The sequence below is a fragment of the Monodon monoceros genome, unplaced genomic scaffold (assembly GCF_005190385.1).
Source record: "Monodon monoceros isolate NGI ecotype Baffin Bay Population unplaced genomic scaffold, NGI_Narwhal_1 Super_Scaffold_19, whole genome shotgun sequence".
Lineage (NCBI taxonomy): Eukaryota > Metazoa > Chordata > Mammalia > Artiodactyla > Monodontidae > Monodon > Monodon monoceros.
Genome location: NW_021703775.1, coordinates 24,940,825 through 24,959,738, shown reverse-complemented (window position 1 = coordinate 24,959,738; position 18,914 = coordinate 24,940,825). Strand labels below are relative to the sequence as shown.

At 47.0% G+C, this 18,914-nt stretch overlaps 1 protein-coding gene across 1 annotated transcript in view; it reads left to right on the top strand.

Moving 5' to 3' along the window:
- HK2 (hexokinase 2) overlaps nucleotides 1-18,196 on the top strand; it is a 60,918-nt gene extending 42,722 nt beyond the window's left edge. The window contains exons 8-18 of the mRNA XM_029232801.1: nucleotides 2,115-2,270; nucleotides 3,634-3,867; nucleotides 5,014-5,318; nucleotides 6,659-6,807; nucleotides 7,063-7,182; nucleotides 10,262-10,357; nucleotides 10,808-10,907; nucleotides 11,009-11,192; nucleotides 12,501-12,656; nucleotides 13,866-14,099; nucleotides 15,971-18,196. Coding sequence (XP_029088634.1) covers nucleotides 2,115-2,270; nucleotides 3,634-3,867; nucleotides 5,014-5,318; nucleotides 6,659-6,807; nucleotides 7,063-7,182; nucleotides 10,262-10,357; nucleotides 10,808-10,907; nucleotides 11,009-11,192; nucleotides 12,501-12,656; nucleotides 13,866-14,099; nucleotides 15,971-16,115 — 1,879 coding nt within the window. The 3' untranslated portion in view covers nucleotides 16,116-18,196. The remainder of the gene's footprint in view (nucleotides 1-2,114; nucleotides 2,271-3,633; nucleotides 3,868-5,013; nucleotides 5,319-6,658; nucleotides 6,808-7,062; nucleotides 7,183-10,261; nucleotides 10,358-10,807; nucleotides 10,908-11,008; nucleotides 11,193-12,500; nucleotides 12,657-13,865; nucleotides 14,100-15,970) is intronic.
- Nucleotides 18,197-18,914: the final 718 nt, after the last annotated feature.

Sequence of the window (18,914 nt, the reverse complement as noted above, 5' to 3'; positions counted from 1 at the left end):
CGCAGCAGTCCCAGGGCCTCCTGCTCCAGCCGTAGCCAGACCCAAGGCATGTAGAAAAGTTGGTTAAGGAGCCCATTTGGCCACCTTCCCTGGACCTGTGGTCCAGCCAGGATCCTGGAGTGGCCTGGAGGAGGGGCTCTAGCATTTTGGACCCCTGAAGTCTCTCCAACCTGGTCAGACTTGGTTTTTAGTTACTTTTTTTTTTTTTTTTCTTTTTTTTGCGTTATGCGGGCTTATCACTGTTGTGGCCTCTCCCGTTGCGGAGCACAGGCTCCGGACGTGCAGGCTCAGCGGCCATGGCTCACGGGCCCAGCCGCTCCACGGCATGTGGGATCTTCCTGGACCGGGGCACGAACCCGTGTCCCCTGCATCGGCAGGCAGACTCTCAACCACTGCGCCACCAGGGAAGCCCTTTAGTTACTTTTGATTCTTACAAAACATTATTTCACTCTCACAAACATTTGCCCAATGTCCTTATTAAAGATCTTGAAACAGGGATTGCTGCAAGCTCTGAAGGCAGTTACAAAACGTTTTGAGCAATCAGGCCCTCTCTGGTCTTTCTTCGAGGCTTGCGGGATCTTAGTTCCCCAACCAGGGACTGAACAGGGCCCTCGGCAGTGAAAGCGTGGAGTCCTAACAACTGGACCACCAGGGAATCCCCGTGCCCACTCTGGTCTTACTGGTGTTGTGACTGTTGTAGGAAATCTTCTAGTACCAATCCCTGCTTGGAGAGGAAAATCCAACCTATAAACCAGCTTTATAAAAGAGAGTCCTTTTCTTTACAGGGGGAGTCCTTGCTTCCTCAAAGCACAGTCTATTTAAGTCACAAGCTTCTCTCACATGTTGAAACATGAGTCCATTTCATAGACTGTCTGTGTCTGCCGTGGCTGGTGAGAAATTCATGGACTGAAAAAACTGCTCAAAAAGAAAAAAAGAAATGCTGGGAGGACATGTACCAACGTGTCAGCTGTCCCTGAAGTTATTACTGGGCTTGAGGAGGAACTTTTTTTCACTCTTTATATGTTTCTAAATAAATATTTTCCAAACATTGACTGAAACAAAGTGTTTTTAAAAACTGAAATAAAAACTTTTACCACTCACACTTCAGAGCCCCACTGGCCCCCTCCCCTCTCTGTCGTAGAACCAGCTATGTTGGAGAAGGTGCCGAGGCAGTACCTGTGAGTTCCTTACTGTTGAAGCTGGGCTGCCTCTCAGGCAGCGTGCCTGTGCTGGTGCTTAAACATTTTAAACATACCTTCTGCTCAGGCAGTTTTGCAGCTCTCCACTTAGCTCCGGTTCTGCCATACCTGGCTTTGGGTCTTGAGCAAGTCACTTCCCGAGGGCCCGGCTTCCTCTCTTTGGTTTGCACCAGGTGACATCGGAATCCCATCCACACCCCTGCTCTGGGCCTCCTCTGAAGGCCTGCGTAGATTAGGGCCCCAAGGCCCTGCGTGCCTCCTCTCTCTAGGACCTAGATCCTTTCTAAGATACCAAGAAAGGGCCTTTTTTGCTAGAAAGAATTGTAAGGGCTTGGTTTCTCCTGTCACATATCTAAGCCAGAAAGACGATCTTGTAAAGAAAACAGTGTCACCTAGTGTTGAAAAAATAAATTACCCAACTGCCCTCTCAGCTATCCCGTCACCTTCCTCCTCGGAAACTTCCAACATGTCTCACTCCCAGATTCCCAAGACCACCTGACACTTGGTACTCCTTCTCACCTGTCCCAGCCTGTCCTTCTACTCTTTTTCATCATCCTCCCACCCCAGGTTGCTTTCACAGTTTTCTCAGGAATCCACAAATGGCCTGCAAGCGGAGGGACAGTGTGAGGTGATGAGTTGCTGGCCCTGTGCCCCAAATTTAATCAGACTGACCTTTTTTTTTTCCTCTTGTAAATAAACATTGAGGTTCTACATAAGATTTCATTTTAAAAGAGCATTTCCTTGCTAGAGAAGGAAATACCATCACTTCTCTACATCTCTCACTCCCAGTCAGTGCCACACAAGTTAGCGCTTTGTCCTGCATCAGCCCCACGTGTGTGCATGTTGCTTCCACAAGGAAGTTGCGAGTTCATTGTCAGCAGAGACTTAATTTTTTTGGTGTGTCTCTCCCTGCAGATTTGAGAAGATGATCAGTGGAATGTACATGGGGGAGCTCGTGAGGCTTATCCTAGTGAAGATGGCCAAGGAGGAGCTGCTTTTTGGGGGGAAGCTCAGCCCTGAACTCCTCGCCACGGGCCACTTTGAGACCAAAGATGTTTCAGATATTGAAGGGTAAGCTTCGGGTCCTTCTCTGTTCACTGGGACCCCAGAAGGGTGGACAGGTGGCCGGGGAATGAGGAAGACGCATGGGCCCTTGATCCTTCAAATGTGGATGGCAGGAGGGTCTCACCCAGTGTGAGGCCTGGGCCTCACATGGCAGGCCTGTGGCTAGATGTCACCAGCCAGATAGTCTCCACTCTTGTCTGTTTTGAATGTGCTGACTACCAAAGTGACTCATGGTGCTGGGGACAGCTGGCCCCCATGCAGGGACTCGTGCTTTTGCACTTGTGTTCCTGCCTGGCCCAGGGACCTAAGCTTAATCCTGGAGGCTCCCTGTGGGTCTTTTAATGACTCACTTGCATCTACTTCCTTTCCCTTCTCCTGAAGCTCTGACATTTCATTCCCTATTGGTGATTTTCAAAAAGGGCTCTGTCCTGACCCCTGCTTCATAACAGAAAAATAGGTCCTTGGATGGCCCTGAGATGGACCCATTTATTTCCAAAAGGTAGGGCTGAGGCCTACCTACATCTTCACAGAGTGGCAGGAGTGGGAGTGAGGATGGCCTGATTTTTGTTTTTCAGTTAACAGTATCCAAAGTGTTGGGCCTGGTTTCCTGTCCTTGAGACTTCCACTTGTCGCTTGATGAGGCCTTGTCTCAGGGACCAGATGGTGGAGAGGAGGTGATTTTGGTGCTAAAGAGAGCAGTGAGACAGTTCACATGACTTTGTTTTAAGTGGAATTCTTGAAGGAACTGTACCTACTTGTTAAAGTTGGAGGGGATGACAGTATTCATATTTGTGTGGCTCTTAGTTCCCCTAAGAAGAGGGCTAATCTCATGGCATCAACCCTTTCTCGCCATCTTTAGATGCAAGGTAAAGCAGTGCTGACTCCATTGTGAAGTGCAATAGACTCTGACTGCCTTATAGAGAGAAAATAGGATGGGCTCCACAGCTGGGTTCCTGTGGTCAGAGGGAAACCATTCCCACTAACCTGAGAAAGGCAAACTCACACACACACAACTTGGTGCGTAACGCCCCAAGACCAGGGCCTTGTCCTCCCATAGGATGTGTGTGAGAAAAATTAATTGTTCTCACTGGGGGAAAATTGGGCACCTGAAGTACTCTGTGTGTGTGTGTGTGTGTGTGTGTGTGTGTGTGTGTGTGTGTCTGGGAGAGGAACTCAGCTTGTGCTTTCCTCTCCTCCTTATTCACTGCTCACCGCCCCCCCATAGGTGGACAGAGCAGTGAGGTGGGTGTCTGCCCTCCCTGGGACATAGTGTTTGCTGGAGCCGAGGGCTTTCTATGTCGGCCCACATACCCCCGCCCACTGGCCACAGTGAGTGGACCCCTGCCCACACGCTGTTTCTGTTTCCCAGGGAGAAGGATGGCATCCGGAAGGCCCGCGAGATCCTGGTGCGGCTGGGCCTGGACCCGACACAGGAGGACTGTGTGGCCACTCACCGGGTCTGCCAGATCGTGTCCACACGCTCAGCCAGCCTGTGCGCGGCTACGCTGGCAGCCGTCCTGCGGCGCATCAAGGAGAACAAGGGCGAGGAGCGGCTGCGCTCCACCATCGGGGTGGACGGTTCTGTCTACAAGAAGCATCCCCAGTGAGCCAGCATTCGGGACCTCTGATAGACCTGACTCCACAGGAACCCGGTTTTGCACTGTGGGGTGGTGGAGATGGACCACAGAGTTGAGGTTCTTTGTAGAATAAAAGCTCCCAGTGGGGCAAGCGGGAGCTATGAGTGTGTTTTCCTTGGCATGGGTAGAGGCTATTTCTGAAGGCTGCCAACTAGGGCTTTACTCAGAGCTCTCCTGGCTTCTAGGGGCTCTTTTTCTGCACCCTCTTATTTCCAGCTTCTCTGGCTCACCTGGGTATTGATTTGATCCTGCCCTGCCCTCCATGTTTTTGATCCCTTGGTCATAAGTGCTGAAATACTCAAATTTCAGTTGGGACCTGAAGGATTTCTCTCAATTGTGCCCACTTACTATCCCATCATTTTCACCTAATATGAGTGCCAGGTCAGTGGGCCTTCATTAACTGAAGGTAGATGTGGAAGGTCTCAGCCATTCCATTCCCTAGGCTCCTAGTCCAAAGCTCCAAAAACTTTAAACTGTACACGAATTACTTGGGGATCTTGTTAAGAGGTAGATTCTGATTCAGAAGGTCTGTGTTCAGCCTGAGATCCTGTATCTCTAACAGCCCCCAGAGATGCTGGTGGCCTATAGGCCACACTTGGAGTAGGCCCTGGAGACCATGGCTCCAAGCAGCCACCACACAAGACTTTCTTGCTGAACACACCTATTATCTTTAGCTGTTCAGACACCTCTAGGATTGTTGGCAGAAATGGGCCAAAGAGAGGCCAAAGTCCAGAAGAGCATTTTGACTTTTTCCTTTTTGGGTCTTTCATAAGCAGCCTCTAATGAAATGAAGGGTGAAACATGAATAGTAGTTGGTGTCAGAATCACCTGAGGCTGATAAGTTGGGCAAAGGAACTGGGGCCTATGGGAAGGGAGCCTTCTGTGAGCGCATGCAGGCGACACTGGCTTCCCAGAAGGCCACCCTTCCTTTCAGCAGGGTGGTCGCAGTTGAATAGCTGAGCTTTTATACAGTGACCCTTAACTTGGGAAAGGGTAGGGAGAGGATGTTTAGGGTGTCATTTGGGCTGAGGTGGTGAGCTACTGCCCCAACCATTTGTACCATTGACTCTAACTGTGGACGCCCACCTCTTACCCCACGTCTGTGACTGCAGTTTCGCCAAGCGTCTTCACAAGACCGTGCGGCGCCTGGTGCCCGACTGCGACATCCGGTTCCTCCGCTCTGAGGACGGCAGTGGCAAGGGGGCAGCCATGGTGACAGCAGTGGCCTACCGGCTGGCCGATCAACACCGAGCCCGCCAGAAGACCCTGGAGTCTCTGAAGCTGAGCCGTGAGCAGCTGCTGGAGGTCAAGAGGAGGATGAAGGTAGAAATGGAGCGAGGTCTGAGCAAGGAGACTCACACCATTGCCCCCGTCAAGATGCTGCCCACCTATGTGTGTGCCACCCCTGATGGCACAGGTATGCGGCAGGGCTGCCACCCAGCTCACCACAGGGTTCAATCGCTGTGGGAGGACTCCCTTAGCCTTAGCATTGGGTGTTCAGGCCAGATTGTTGACCATGTTTCTTCAGCTATAGTACTGGGAAATTCTAGTGTTCAGTGGTGTCAGCCAAGGCATTCCTCTGCTAAAACTGAATGGTGACAATAGTAAATACTTAATGAACGCTTACTATGTGTCAAATGCTTCTCTAAGCATTCTACAGATATTAATTCATTTAATTTTTAACTGTTAACAGAGATTAGTAGTTAATTCTGTTTGTTAACAAGCTATTACGTTTTGCACAAAACCTAGGCACAGAGAAATTAAGAAATCTGCCCAACTTCACACAGCTAGAAAAATGGCAGAGCTGGGATTCAAATCAGGAATTTTGGTTCCAGGGCTAGCTCTTATAAGGCCAGGGGTCGGCAAACTGAGGTCCATGGGCTAAATCTGACCCGCTGCCTATTTCTGTAAATAAAGTTTTATTAGTACACAACCATGCCCATTTGCCTACATGCTGTTTATGGCTGCTTTGCGCCATCATGGCCAAGTTGTATGGTTGCAGCAGGGACTATGGCTCATAAGGCCTAAAATGTTTACTGCCCAGCCCTTTACAGAAAAAGATTGCTGACCCCTGCTCTAGGTCTTGCAATCTAAGAAATGGAGGTCTTTTCCCAATTCAGAAAAATGATCATTGACCAGTCCAGTGTGGTACAGCTGGTACAGGTTCCAGAGCTGGAGACTGGGACTCGGTCCCAGCTCTACCATCTTCTTGCTGTGTGCCCCTGAGCACAGCCAGATCTCTCTCCTCCGTAGAGGGGAATGCAATGCCTCCCTCTTAGGGCTGCCTGAGGGTTGCATGGAAACTGTGTGTGACACACATAGTGCGTTGTGACTGTGCTAAAAAGGAGGGTTTTCTCATTCTAGAAACATTTCCCTTCAGTTTCCTTTAAAGAGTTGGACTCTGTTGTTCCTTCCGTATTCTAGAGCCTTATATGAGGTGGCCTTTGATTTAGTACAAGTGGCGTGTCTGGATATTCTGGAGTATATACTGTATCACCATTTCTTTCCTGTGTTCTGGAGCTCTGGAGCTCATTGTGACTCCTGGGGCCCCACAACTTGAATTCATTTGAGAGCCACTAAGGAGCCAGCAGGGTTCTGGCCCCAGATATCTTATTTTCTTTATCATTAGGTAGAGCTCACAGTCCATCACCCTGAGGTTGTCCAGGGCCTCCTGGGAGAGCTCCCCACTAGGGGAAGGTGTTTAGACTGTCACTCTCTCCAGCCCCAACCCACCATCTTCCTGGGCTTATTTTCCAGAGAAAGGTGACTTCCTGGCCTTGGACCTTGGGGGTACCAATTTCCGGGTCCTGCTGGTGCGCGTGCGGAATGGGAAGCGACGTGGAGTGGAGATGCACAACAAGATCTACTCTATCCCGCGGGAGGTCATGCACGGCACAGGGGATGAGGTGATGCAGGGTGGCACCTCTGGGAGGGGACCCCAGGAGACACCCACTTCTCACCTGGGAGGACAGTGTTTTCTCTGCTCACCCGTGGTCCTGGGGAGGGCTACATGGGCTAGGGCCCTGGGCTGGCCTTTGCTTAGGTGCGTGCCTGAACTGGCCTTTCTCCTGGGTGGAGGCCTCGAGCTGGTGCTCAGACCCTGGTGGGGCAGCACGCCCGGGCCAGGGTTCCTCCTCTCAGAGCCCAATTTCTGCTTGCAGCTCTTTGACCACATCGTCCAGTGCATTGCCGACTTCCTTGAGTACATGGGCATGAAGGGCGTGTCCCTGCCTCTGGGTTTCACCTTCTCCTTCCCCTGCCAGCAGAACAGCCTGGACGAGGTAATAGTGCCTTCCTGGAGGACTCTCCTATGGGCTGTACTGACTCTGAACCAGCCAGAGTTTCGAGCAGGGGAGAATGCTGAGCTGAGAGGAAGAAAACAAGGGCATGAGTGACAAATCATGGGGAAGGGCTTGTTGATGGGAATGAGCAAGTCAGAGCTGATAGAGGTCAAGCAGGTAACAATCTTTGGGATAATGATGATGATGCTAATAATATCAACAACTGACCTTTTTAAAGCCTTTTATGCGAGGTACTCCTAGGCTTCCTGTGTGCGTAATCTCATTTAACCCTTAGAGCAACCATATAAGGTAGGTGTTTGTATACCCGTTTTGCAGAAAGGAGAACAATGTCTGCGGAGATGCCAACTATCTTGCAGGTCATATAGCTTGGGAGTGGCTAAGTCATGATTTCATTCCGGTTTCCTGACACCTGAGTCCATGCTGTCAATTATGCTCAGCTGCTCCTGAGGCTCCTGTTTTGGGCTCAGGACATTTCACTCCATCTCCCTTGGCTGCCCTGGTGTTTCTCTAGGGTCACCTTTGCTTTTCATTCCCTGTCACCTTGCCTCGGATGAATGAAGCAGGCTGTTGAAGAGCTGGTGCTCCCACATATTCTGGACATGGGTGTGTTGACGTGTAGGAGAGCTGAGTAGGCAATGCCTAGGCTTACTCAGGGTAGATGATTGGCATGTTAGATCAGAATACTCTTATTTAAGCGGTTGTTTGTCTCGATCGGTGTTCTAGAAGCTTACATGCTTGGTACAGGTGGACATATGCTGTGGATGGAGTTACCAGGGTACAAAGGGCATGGTTCCTGCTATAGGTGCCTACAAACAAACTGGATTGAGGAAGCAAGCTCAGGAAAGCAAGAGCTGCTCTTTGGAATGCGGCAGCAGTGGAATGATGAAGCCCCGAGGATGATGTTAATCTGAGCACATACCTGGAGGGCATGAGGAATACTTGGTCAGAAGAATGAGCTGCTGAGGAAGAAAGGCAGGCAGGCCCGGCAGTATGGAGAAAGGCGTGTAGGTGGGAACAGTCATAGGTACAGTGGGCTTGGCCCAGTGGCGGGAAAAGGCCTGCGTTTCCAACAGCGTCCCCGGAACAGGAGGCCTTACGTTGCTCAGCTGAGTTTTGTAAATGCCTCCTACTCCTCCCTTCTGAGAGTTAAATTCACCACGTGCACTAGCACGTGCACTTCCTCAGGTTTTAGGAAGTCCCGCAATAAAAACCCTGCCTAATCCAGTATTTCCCAACAGCTGTTAACATTTGTCCAGTGTTAGCTAGTCCAGTATCGCTTTTAGCTTTTCCAACTTCTTTGTCTCAACATATTATATTTTTTCAGTGTCAGTGCATTGGGTTTTAAAGCCTTCACATTTGCATCAATTTACCAAAAGGACTTATCAAACGTGTATAAATATTTATGTGATATTTAATGAAACATTGCTTATTATAATAGTCATTAGAAACAAACCAAGTTGTCCAACGGTGGGAAATAGTTAAATCATGAGTCATTCACTGCCTCATATCAGCAACTAGTTTTTTCAAGGAATTTCAATGATTTGGGAGAACACTGGTGGTAAGACTAAAGAAATATTTTTAATCGAACTATAATCTCTATCATATAGAAATATACAAAACGTGATTAATAGGAAGATAAAAGCATAACGTTCCAGTGTACATGCTTCCAGACTTTTCCTACTGAAATATTTTTAACAGACACTATCTTACTTTTCAAGTATAGCAACATGTATACATGTTTATATATTTATCTAGTGGCTCCCAAGGCATGTTAACTGTTTCTGTTAGTGCTTGAATTGTAAAATTCCAGGTCATTGTATTGGACTTTATACCATATGTTCTAAGTTTCTGTAAGGAGCATGTATTCAGTCTAGAACTGTGAAAACTAAGCACAAATGAAGCAGAAGCCGGGTTTCGTCTGTTGTTGTCTGTAAGCTGGATTCTGCTCTGCTGAGATCACCCTGTTGATGGGAAAACCAGCAGGTGCTGAGGTCCAGAGGCCTCAAGCTGCCTGGGTTAGCTGGTGGCCACGGGCAGTTCTCCTCAGCTGTTGGGGCCTCTCCATGTCTTTTTATTAAGGACCACCTGCAATAACGTAATTTGAACATTCTGTACGCTTGAAAGTGCCAAATACAAAATTTCATCAGAGACGTCAAGCTAATCTGTAGACAAGAAAATCAGGTGGAGAGAAGCACATAGTTGTTTGGATGTGGGTGTGTAAACCAGGCCACTGCTGAGATTGTACTTTGTTTTTCCGAATTTCCTGGGATCTGAACACAGCGGGACTTGTGAGGCCAAACTCCTGGGCCATGAAATGCCAAGCTGGTTGGTATAAACAACCAAGCAAGTCATGGAGAAACAATACAAGTGGGTGGATAGTGAGCACACAGCCCACTTATAGGTTCTGACCTCTCAGGAAGGGGGCCTGGGGGTCCTTGATGCTTGTTCCCTGATAGGCTATGGCAGCAAAGAGGGAACGAGGGAACAGTATATGAAACAGTCCTCCATATTCAAAGCCACCATGTATCTGCTCCTGGAGGGCCCTTTGACACAGCGAAGGGTACTTGTTCACTTCGTACTAGAGTTTGAAAATTTAGAGACACAAACCCGCCCCTCTGTACGATGTACAGGGCAAACTCCTTTCCCCAGTGAAAGAAACAAGCGTATAGAACTTAGTTCCTTGGCAGGGGCAGTCGTATGGTGCTTATGAGCCCATCCATCGGAATTGGTGGGCCTGGGGGTGAGTCCTCCTCTCTTGCAAGCTGTAGGCCTTGGGCAAGTTACTCCAGAGCTACAGTTACCTGTAAAATGGGCATGATAATGATAAACATTCCACAAAAGCGCTGTGAGGATTAAACGTTGTAACACATGGGTTGTGCCTAGCCCAGTACCTGTTGCGTAGTAGGCACTCCTAGTAGGTGAAACAGGTTTAGAATAATTTGTGGGTGAGATGATTGGTTTTTAAAGGGCATCTGTATAACCTGTGAGGTTGTGAACTAGAAAATGACCCAGGAGCCCTTCTCTGATATCCACATCCCTGCCCATGTGTGATTTTTAGAGCATCCTCCTCAAGTGGACTAAAGGCTACAAGGCATCTGGCTGCGAGGGTGAGGACGTGGTTACACTGCTGAAGGAAGCCATCCACCGGCGAGAGGTGGGAGAGGCGTGACATGAGGCCCGAAGTGATCTGGGTGTTCAGAGCTGGGGGAAGTGTTAAGTGCAGTTGTGTTGGTCAAAGGGAGAGTTAACCTAGTCCTTCAGCAGTTGGTGAGTGTACACTGTGTGTCAAGCCCTGCTCTTGGCAACTGGGGATTCAGGAACGCCCACAGAAAGCTCTTGTTATATAAACAATCCCATGAGCTAATGTCAGGTGCTCTCGAGCTATGAAGGAAGATGAAGTTGGGTGAGGACAGAGTGAGTGGGCTGGGGAAGGGCAGTCTTTTAAATAGCATAACCAGGGCAGGTCTCTGAAGAGGTGATATTTGAGCAGAGAAAATGAGCCCTGCCTTATAAATGTTTTAGATACATTTAAATCTCCCTTGCAAGGGTCTGAAGGGAGAATATTGTGGTTCATTTGTGGATTGGGATCTGCTGTTGCTCTCAGGAGTTTGACCTGGAGGTAGTTGCTGTGGTGAATGACACAGTTGGGACTATGATGACCTGTGGCTATGAAGACCCTCACTGTGAAGTTGGCCTCATTGTTGGTAAGGACTCGGGCTGTCCTTCCTGTGTGGGGACACACAACCTAGGGTGGGAGGACGGAAAGTGCAGAGTGAGGCCCTGACTGACATCTCTTGATTGGCAGGCACGGGCAGCAATGCCTGCTACATGGAGGAGATGCGGAATGTTGAGCTGGTGGAAGGGGAAGAGGGGCGGATGTGTGTCAACATGGAGTGGGGGGCCTTTGGGGACAATGGATGCCTAGATGACTTCCGCACAGAATTTGATGCAGCTGTGGATGAACTTTCCCTCAACCCCGGCAAACAGAGGTAGGTACCCAACTGCATGTAGGCCCCGGTACGTTCATCTCAGAGCTGAACAGTGATGAGTGATCTGGTCCTCCACAACAGCAAATCCCGGGACACTCATTCTCTTGAGATGTTAATAGAAGAGATCTCTTTGGAAAGGGCTTCTTGTCGAATACATCTGGAAAGTTCTGGGTTAAGTCCTCTTCCCCCTGCTGGACTGCGAGGCTCTTGAAGTCCAATTGGGAAAACAAATCTCAACAGTTATGTTGCAAGGAGAATTTCACATAGGGAACTGGTCACACAGGTTTTAGAGGGATGGAAAGACAAAAAGGGGATGCTGAGGAGCAGTTAGTACATGTAGCAATCAGCTCCTACCCTGAGGGCTAGGAGAACAGGTGGGAGAGAGTATTAAAACCTGGATCTGGAACTTGAGGAAAAACAGACAGCTGAACTTGGTTTCAAAGTTCACCCTGCCATCAGGGTGAAGCAGATAGGAATAGGAAGCAATAGAAGCAAACTTCTTTCTCCTCCATCCATCCAGTATATGGCACCCTCTACTGTCATACTGGATGAGGGGGTAGCCCCAGCATCACAAAGCCCCTGGTATGGTGGGATCCCATTAGGAAGAGGTTGCATGTAGTGTTTCCTAACTAGATTAATCAGGGACCATACTTCTGCAGAATATACTTTGCAAAATATTTGTTTATAGTAGAGGTCACAGGCTAAAATGCCTCCAGGAGCCAGGCAGGCAACATTAATGAAAGAAACAGGCTGGAGTAAGACAAGATTGAATGATGATGGGGTTTTGGTTGAAACTGAGAACATTGACTTTTTAAAGGCACTAGGTAGAGCCAGAAGACCCTCATGCCATTGAGTAGTCATGTTTCGTTCTAGTGGCCAGAACAGGGGTCTCCAGCTGGCACTAGTTACTTGAGCAATAAGTGATTAGGCTGAAGAGAAAGCATGCTAAATTCTCAGCAACGCAGGGGATTAATACAGCATCTTACCCTTCTGGAAGTGTGGTGGGGTTTGGGTGTGCGTTCCTTCTTGAGGAGTTGGGAATAAGCCTTGGAAGGGAAATGAAACCACAAAATGGGGTCAATCTCAGGGAACCCCTTGGGCCTCAGGACACGTTTTACTGAAGGCTATGAGTCAGTATGTGTGGATGCCAGGAATCCTGCCTCAGTGAGTCAAATAGCATTTCCTTCCCACGAAGGGGAATTTGTATGCCTTCTACCTTCTAATGCAATGAGGGTGACGGGGCTGGTGTATCTCAGCACATCCCACCACCTTCCTTCTTAACCTCCATGAACATTACCTGCATTGCAGGTTCGAGAAGATGATCAGTGGCATGTACTTGGGCGAAATTGTTCGTAACATCCTCATCGATTTCACCAAACATGGGCTGCTCTTCCGTGGCCGCATCTCGGAGCGGCTCAAGACACGGGGAATCTTTGAAACCAAGTTCCTGTCTCAGATTGAGAGGTGAGAATTTAGGGCCTGGAATAGGATAGACTGTATTTCCTCCTTTTCATGGACAGACAAGCTGGGATTTCCACAGTTCAAGTAAGATCAGGGTGTGGCTTACATAAAGGTCAGTTTAGTAGCTCACATGTTTGTATCTATATAGTGTTGTTTTAAAGTACGTTATGAACAGTTGGCATTTTAAGGGAAAATATATAATATTCTCATGAAAAATCATGGTAAGCTGGAAGAGCCTGTGCAAAGAAGTATTGTTGGGTTTTAGACCAATTTCAAAGGTAGAAAGAAATATAGCTGCTCATACAATGTAAATTGGAATGCACGGAGGAAGATAACCCACTAAAGCACTTATGCTTGGCAAAAGGGTTCTTCTTAACTGCTGGCTGCAGTAATAAGGCAACCAGGATTGAGTGAGGTTGGCATGTCAGGCAATGCAGAAACATGCCCTGTGGCGGCTCATTAAAGCAAAGCCTTCTTCCTCCAGTCTAATGGTGGAGAAGTCTGCTCCAAATTAGAATACCGAATTTCAGAGCCTTTTAAAAATTAATGCTGTGTCATTATTACTCTCATGCATATAGGAAAACAGGAACTGGTTGGCGTACATGAGTGGGGCCCTAGGGCATCTGCACCAGTGAATAGAATATTGTTCTAGTTTGCATGTCTGTTTATTTTCTTCTTATAGTTTTATTTATCTTTGTTTCATCAATAGTGCACAAGTAGATTTCAGACAACCCAGAGTGGGGGAGTAGAAATAGACCAGGCATTTAATGTTGGTGGGTGATGCTTGTCCTGCTGACCTGTGAACAATGAGAGATTGGACAGGAAAGGGCTTTGCAACTGAAAACTGTCGCATACGAGCATTGTCACTGTCTTTACTGTCAATATTTCCAAATAAGTGGAATACATGGACAGTGAATTTCCTTTTGTTTTGAGTGTCAGTTTTGTAGCAGCAGTGCTCTACCTTGCCTGGGCAAAGTGGCATAAGGAGCTGTTTCTTCGTGTTCTCTCTGTGAGGGTCAGTGAGATGAGCACTAGTTCCTGAACTGAGTTTAAGAATGGAACCACCTCTCAGGGGCAGTGGCTTTTACCCCCAGCTCTCGGAAGGCCAGGTCCCCCAGAACCACTTCTGATGAAGGAGCCAGGCCCCGGAGTGGCAGGCCACCATGCCCTCTAGGTATGTGACTGACCACTCACTGTCTCCTCCTGGCCCAGTGACTGCCTGGCCCTGCTGCAGGTCCGTGCCATCCTGCACCACTTAGGGCTCGAGAGCACCTGTGATGACAGCATCATTGTCAAGGAGGTGTGCACTGTGGTGGCGCGGCGGGCAGCCCAGCTCTGTGGTGCAGGCATGGCCGCCGTGGTGGACAAAATACGAGAGAACCGTGGGCTGGACACCCTCAAAGTGACAGTGGGTGTGGACGGGACCCTCTACAAGCTACATCCTCAGTGAGTGCCTGATCTCCACTCTTCCTGCCCATCTTTCTCCCTCTTTCTCACCATCCATCCTTTCCTTGCTCTCCTTTCTCTCTCTCTTTATTTTATGGCAAATTATCAGACATTCCAAAGAGTGTATATAATATATATATATATTATAGTTTAAAGATTAATAACTAGAAGTAGGTCTGTGTTTTACCACCCAGCTAGGAAGCCCCCTGTGAGCCCCTCCCAACTGCACCCTTCATTCCCCCCTACCATGAGTGAGTGCTGGGGTGATTAAGTCTATTGCTTTCTTTTCCCCCTCCATATATCTACGTATGCATCTACATTGTTTAGTTTTACTTAATTTTGAACTTACCATATGACATCTTTTCTTTTGTGACTGGCTTTTCTCACACCACATTTATGGTTTTGAGATGCATCCACACTGAAGTCTGCAATCATAGTTAATTCATTTTCAAGGCTGTATAGCATACCTTTGAATGACTATACTATAATTTATTCTAATGATGAATATTTGGGTTATTTCTAGGTTTTGACTATTACAAGCAGTGCTCCTGTCAACATTCTAGTAAATGTATGCTGGGACTCTGGATCAAGATTTTTTTCTACAGTCTAGGGTAGGGGTTGGCAGATTATAGCCACAAGTGTTTTTGTAACTAAAGTTTTACTGGAATACAGCCACACCCACTTGTTTATGTGTTGTCTATGGCTGCTTTTGGTTATAAGAGCAGACCATATGACCTACAGAGCTCAAAATACCTATCGTCTGGCCCTCTGTAGAAGAAGTTTTCCACCCTCACCCGTGGTATGGAAGTACTGAATTCCCTTTTCTTTTTACTCTTTTTCCTGTCTTTCTCCATCTCTTCTCCCTTTTCTCCTCTCATCACTATTTCTCTTCTCCTTTCTTCCCTCACTTGCATATGTTGAATAAATTGTTTTAAAATTAGGAAGTGCCTCAGTCCGTCTCCCCTAGAAGCTCTTCAACTAAAAGTTAAAAGAATAGAGCTGTGCCCCTTGCCTGGACATGAGGTAGGATGGAGAGACTCATCGATTGAATTGTCACCTGCTGTCACCATGATTGTTTCAGGGAGCTGAGAAACTTGCCCAGAGTCTACACAGTTAGTGAAAAGACTGGACCTTGAGGAGAAGTTCCAAGTTTCTCTGTTGATGATCAGTGTCATTGTGAAAATAGAAACCTTAGTCCCAAGTGAGGGTCGGAAGGGGGACAGAAGTCTAGCCACCAGCACTGGGGCTTGGTGTTAGGAGCCCCTGTTCTCAGCTCTGCAGATGGGGAGGAGCAACTCATCCCTGCTATTGTGGGGAGATGATGACAAACGGTTTCTTCCTCTAGTCCCATATCAGGAAGAATCTGTGATTTCTGTTCTCAACACACCCTCCTAAGTCTGCTCCTTTTGCCTTTAATGACATTTTGGGTTAGATATGAGTGTGATGTGAGTTAATACCTCTGGAAAATAGAATATCACACATGTGGCGCTTCATCCTTCCCTCCAGAGTTGATGAACAGGTTATATATACACTTCTGCAAGGTGTGCTTGTGGCGTCCATGACTGTTGAACTTCTCTTTCACTGCTTAGTTTTAAGAACACAGCTTGCCAGAATCTCAGACTTTTGTCCTAGAGTTGAATCTTAGCTTCCCACTTGCCCACTGTGACACAGAATTTGGGCATGTTGCTAGTCTCTCCAAGTTTCAGTTTTCTGAAACAGAATACACAATGTTTCCTACATGGTAGCTGTCATCCTCTTTCCCATCTCAATTATTCCTGGGTTTCCAGCATCACTTCTTAGGGTCCCATCTCTGAGGACACAAATCAATTGTGACTAAGGTATTTTTTCTGTCTTCTTCCCAACTTTTCCAGCTTTGCCAAAGTCATGCACGAGACGGTGAAGGACTTGGCTCCAAAATGTGATGTGTCCTTCCTGGAGTCGGAGGATGGCAGTGGGAAGGGGGCGGCTCTCATCACTGCTGTGGCCTGCCGCATCCGAGAGGCTGGACAGCGGTAGAGCCCCTGAAATTGGAAGGACTTCCTCTGGTTTCCCTTCTTTCCGGCTTTAAATTATAAGTTGATCCCCTTGTGTCAGAGACAGACCCCTTGGCTTTTCCTTGGCAGAGAGGACCTTATTGGACTGGGTTTTGTCTCTGTCTACTCACTGTAGAGTTTGATACCCAAGGCTTAGCCCTCCTGAGATAAATACAATTTGAAGTAAGGATTTGTTCCCACTTGTCACAACCATTACCATTGGTTCTCTTAAAACTTGAAAAAAAATTTAACCTTTAGTAATCCCCCTGGCCAAATTCCATGTCCCTGTATAATCCTACAGGGTGGGGACACTAATGAAAAAATATGGTTGCTTCACCTTGGAGCCTGAACATGGAAGTTGATGCTATTTCTCCTCTCAGAGATCTGGGAGGTCTCCACTGACTTGAGCCTGATTCTCCCATAGGCAGGGAGGAGGGGCGGTAATGTAGGGGAAACCCATGGATAGCCATGTGGCAGCCCCTCTTCAACCTCATCTTTAAGCGTTTGCCTAGTGGGTTCCAGTGGATGCTGTTCCTGGAATCAAAGCATCCTGAGTCTGAGCAAGCAAAACCAAAGCCAAGAGTCCTGTGAGTGGGCTTGTTGTCACATCTCCTCGTGGGTTCACAAGTCATCCATAAGCAGTGGACCTTTGGGGGAGGGAAGACTTTTTGGTGTGTTTAAAAATTTTTTCCTGCAGAGGTGGAAACACTGTATTTTCATTTTAATTTATATTTGAAATTTATTTAGTTCATGAAGTACATCTGCTCCTTCATTTTGACACTGTACGTAACGATCGGTTGTATGTAACGTATTTATATGTTAATTTGTTATGTCTGTAAATACACAGGGTCTCATTAGTAGATCAGTGTAGTTAAAGGATGGAAGATGAAGATACAGACTGGTTCCTAGAAATACCTCATTCGTCTTCAGGAAAAGAAGGAAAGCCTCTTTAGGGTGAGCGAATGGCCAAGCAGCTCATTGCCAGCTCCTTTCCCTGCAGACTCAGAAACTTGGAAGGTGGCTGGGGACAGAGTGAAGGAGGCTGGGGCTATGGATTGGAGACACCACGCTAACTGGATGCTCAGTCTAGGGGCTTTCCTGGAGCCATATTACATGAGATGCTAACAAAGGAAACAGGAATCATTTCAAATAGACTCTGCTTAGAAATCTTCATCCTTAGGGCAGTTATTAGTATTTTAAACCTCTCTAACAATATAAAGGAAGCCACCAAAAACATTGAAAAAATTGTCTAATTGTTGATAGCAAACCAAACCAAAACAAACAATCAAACAAACGAAACTTCAGGAACAACACTTTTGGTGGATTTGTGCCCTCCTAGCAAAGTTCGCCTTCAATTTGTTTTGTAAATGTTCTACAAGAGGTGTTGTCCACAGACTTCCTTACACTGAGCTGTTTTTACAAGAAGTGTTTATTCCAAACTGCTTGGTGCGGGGTTGGGGGGGTGGTGAGGGGAGACATAAAACCTTCCTTACCCTGCTCTTTAGAGTGCAGTTAATTCTGAATCTGAAAGCCCACTTCTGCCCTAAAATGATCACACCCCCACACGTTAAACCTGAATACTTCATAATAAAGAGGGGATGTCCTTTTAACAATGTTGAGTAGGATACGAGGATCAAAACAGAAAAATGGAAAGACGCAACTCAATAGCACCCAATTTTTGCACATTTATCAAACTTGTCCTGGAACAGTGTCTAGATTTGTGTATCATTAAAGGATGCCCAAGAAATAGAAATGAACCTTAACTTTTAAACTTGAAAATTAGGCACCATCTATGAAATTGCACATTTTTAAAAGGTAGAGCTGTGTGTGTGGCTATTTAAGACGTGTCATTGGTTTCCAAAAAGGAAAGCTGGAAAATGCAGTTTGAATGTTTGTGTTCCCACGGTTAGGTGACGGTTCCTTGCTGACGCTGCTTTGCCCATGTAAATACATTGACTCTCAGTCTTTGACTGGGATGTGCTCAAGAGCAGATCATCTCAAATCCTTGAGCCCTCAGTCTAGTGAAGATGTTGTCATGTACAATAAAGGACTAGTTGAATTAACTGTGTGATGTTAACTATTAATAAATTTTAACATTTTTCAAAATATTCAGCGTGTGATTCATGAGCATTTTTCAAGAGTACAGTCATCTTTTGAGCATATTAGTCCTTCCTGGCCCATCTGAGTAGTTGGTGAGTGTTTTGATTTTGACTATATGTGCTTGACAGGCATGTAGCTAACTCTTGGCCTTGACCCCAGATATTTCTCACTCCAGAAACACAGTCCCAGTGGAACGGGAAGGTAGGTGACCTTTCCTAGGCCGTCTTTGAGCCCCCAGATCTCAAGCACCACTGAAGAACCATGGCTGGCCCAGCAGTCTACTGTTTAAACAGTTTGGCTGAGATGTAGCAGAACCCTCAGAGACTCTGGGTAGTCTCCGTATAGGCATATGTGATTCACATTCAGGATAAGTAAAGCCCTTACTTATATGAACATCTAAAAAGCACTTGCCTCTGTCCTATCCTTACAGTCTTTCAAACCCTCTCCTTAATAAGCAAAATACAAACCTAGGAAATAAACTTCTCACAGGTTCCTGGTGATACCCACTGACTTTAACATGGCCCTGTTTGACAATAACTGAAGGGGGAGGCAGATCAAGGCTAACAGAATGCTAGAGATAGCCAAAACACAAAATTCAACCTAGCTAGTGGTAAAGGAAAAGAAATTTAAATTAGACCTTATTTTTATGACTTCAAATTGGTGAGATTATAGGAGCATTCTC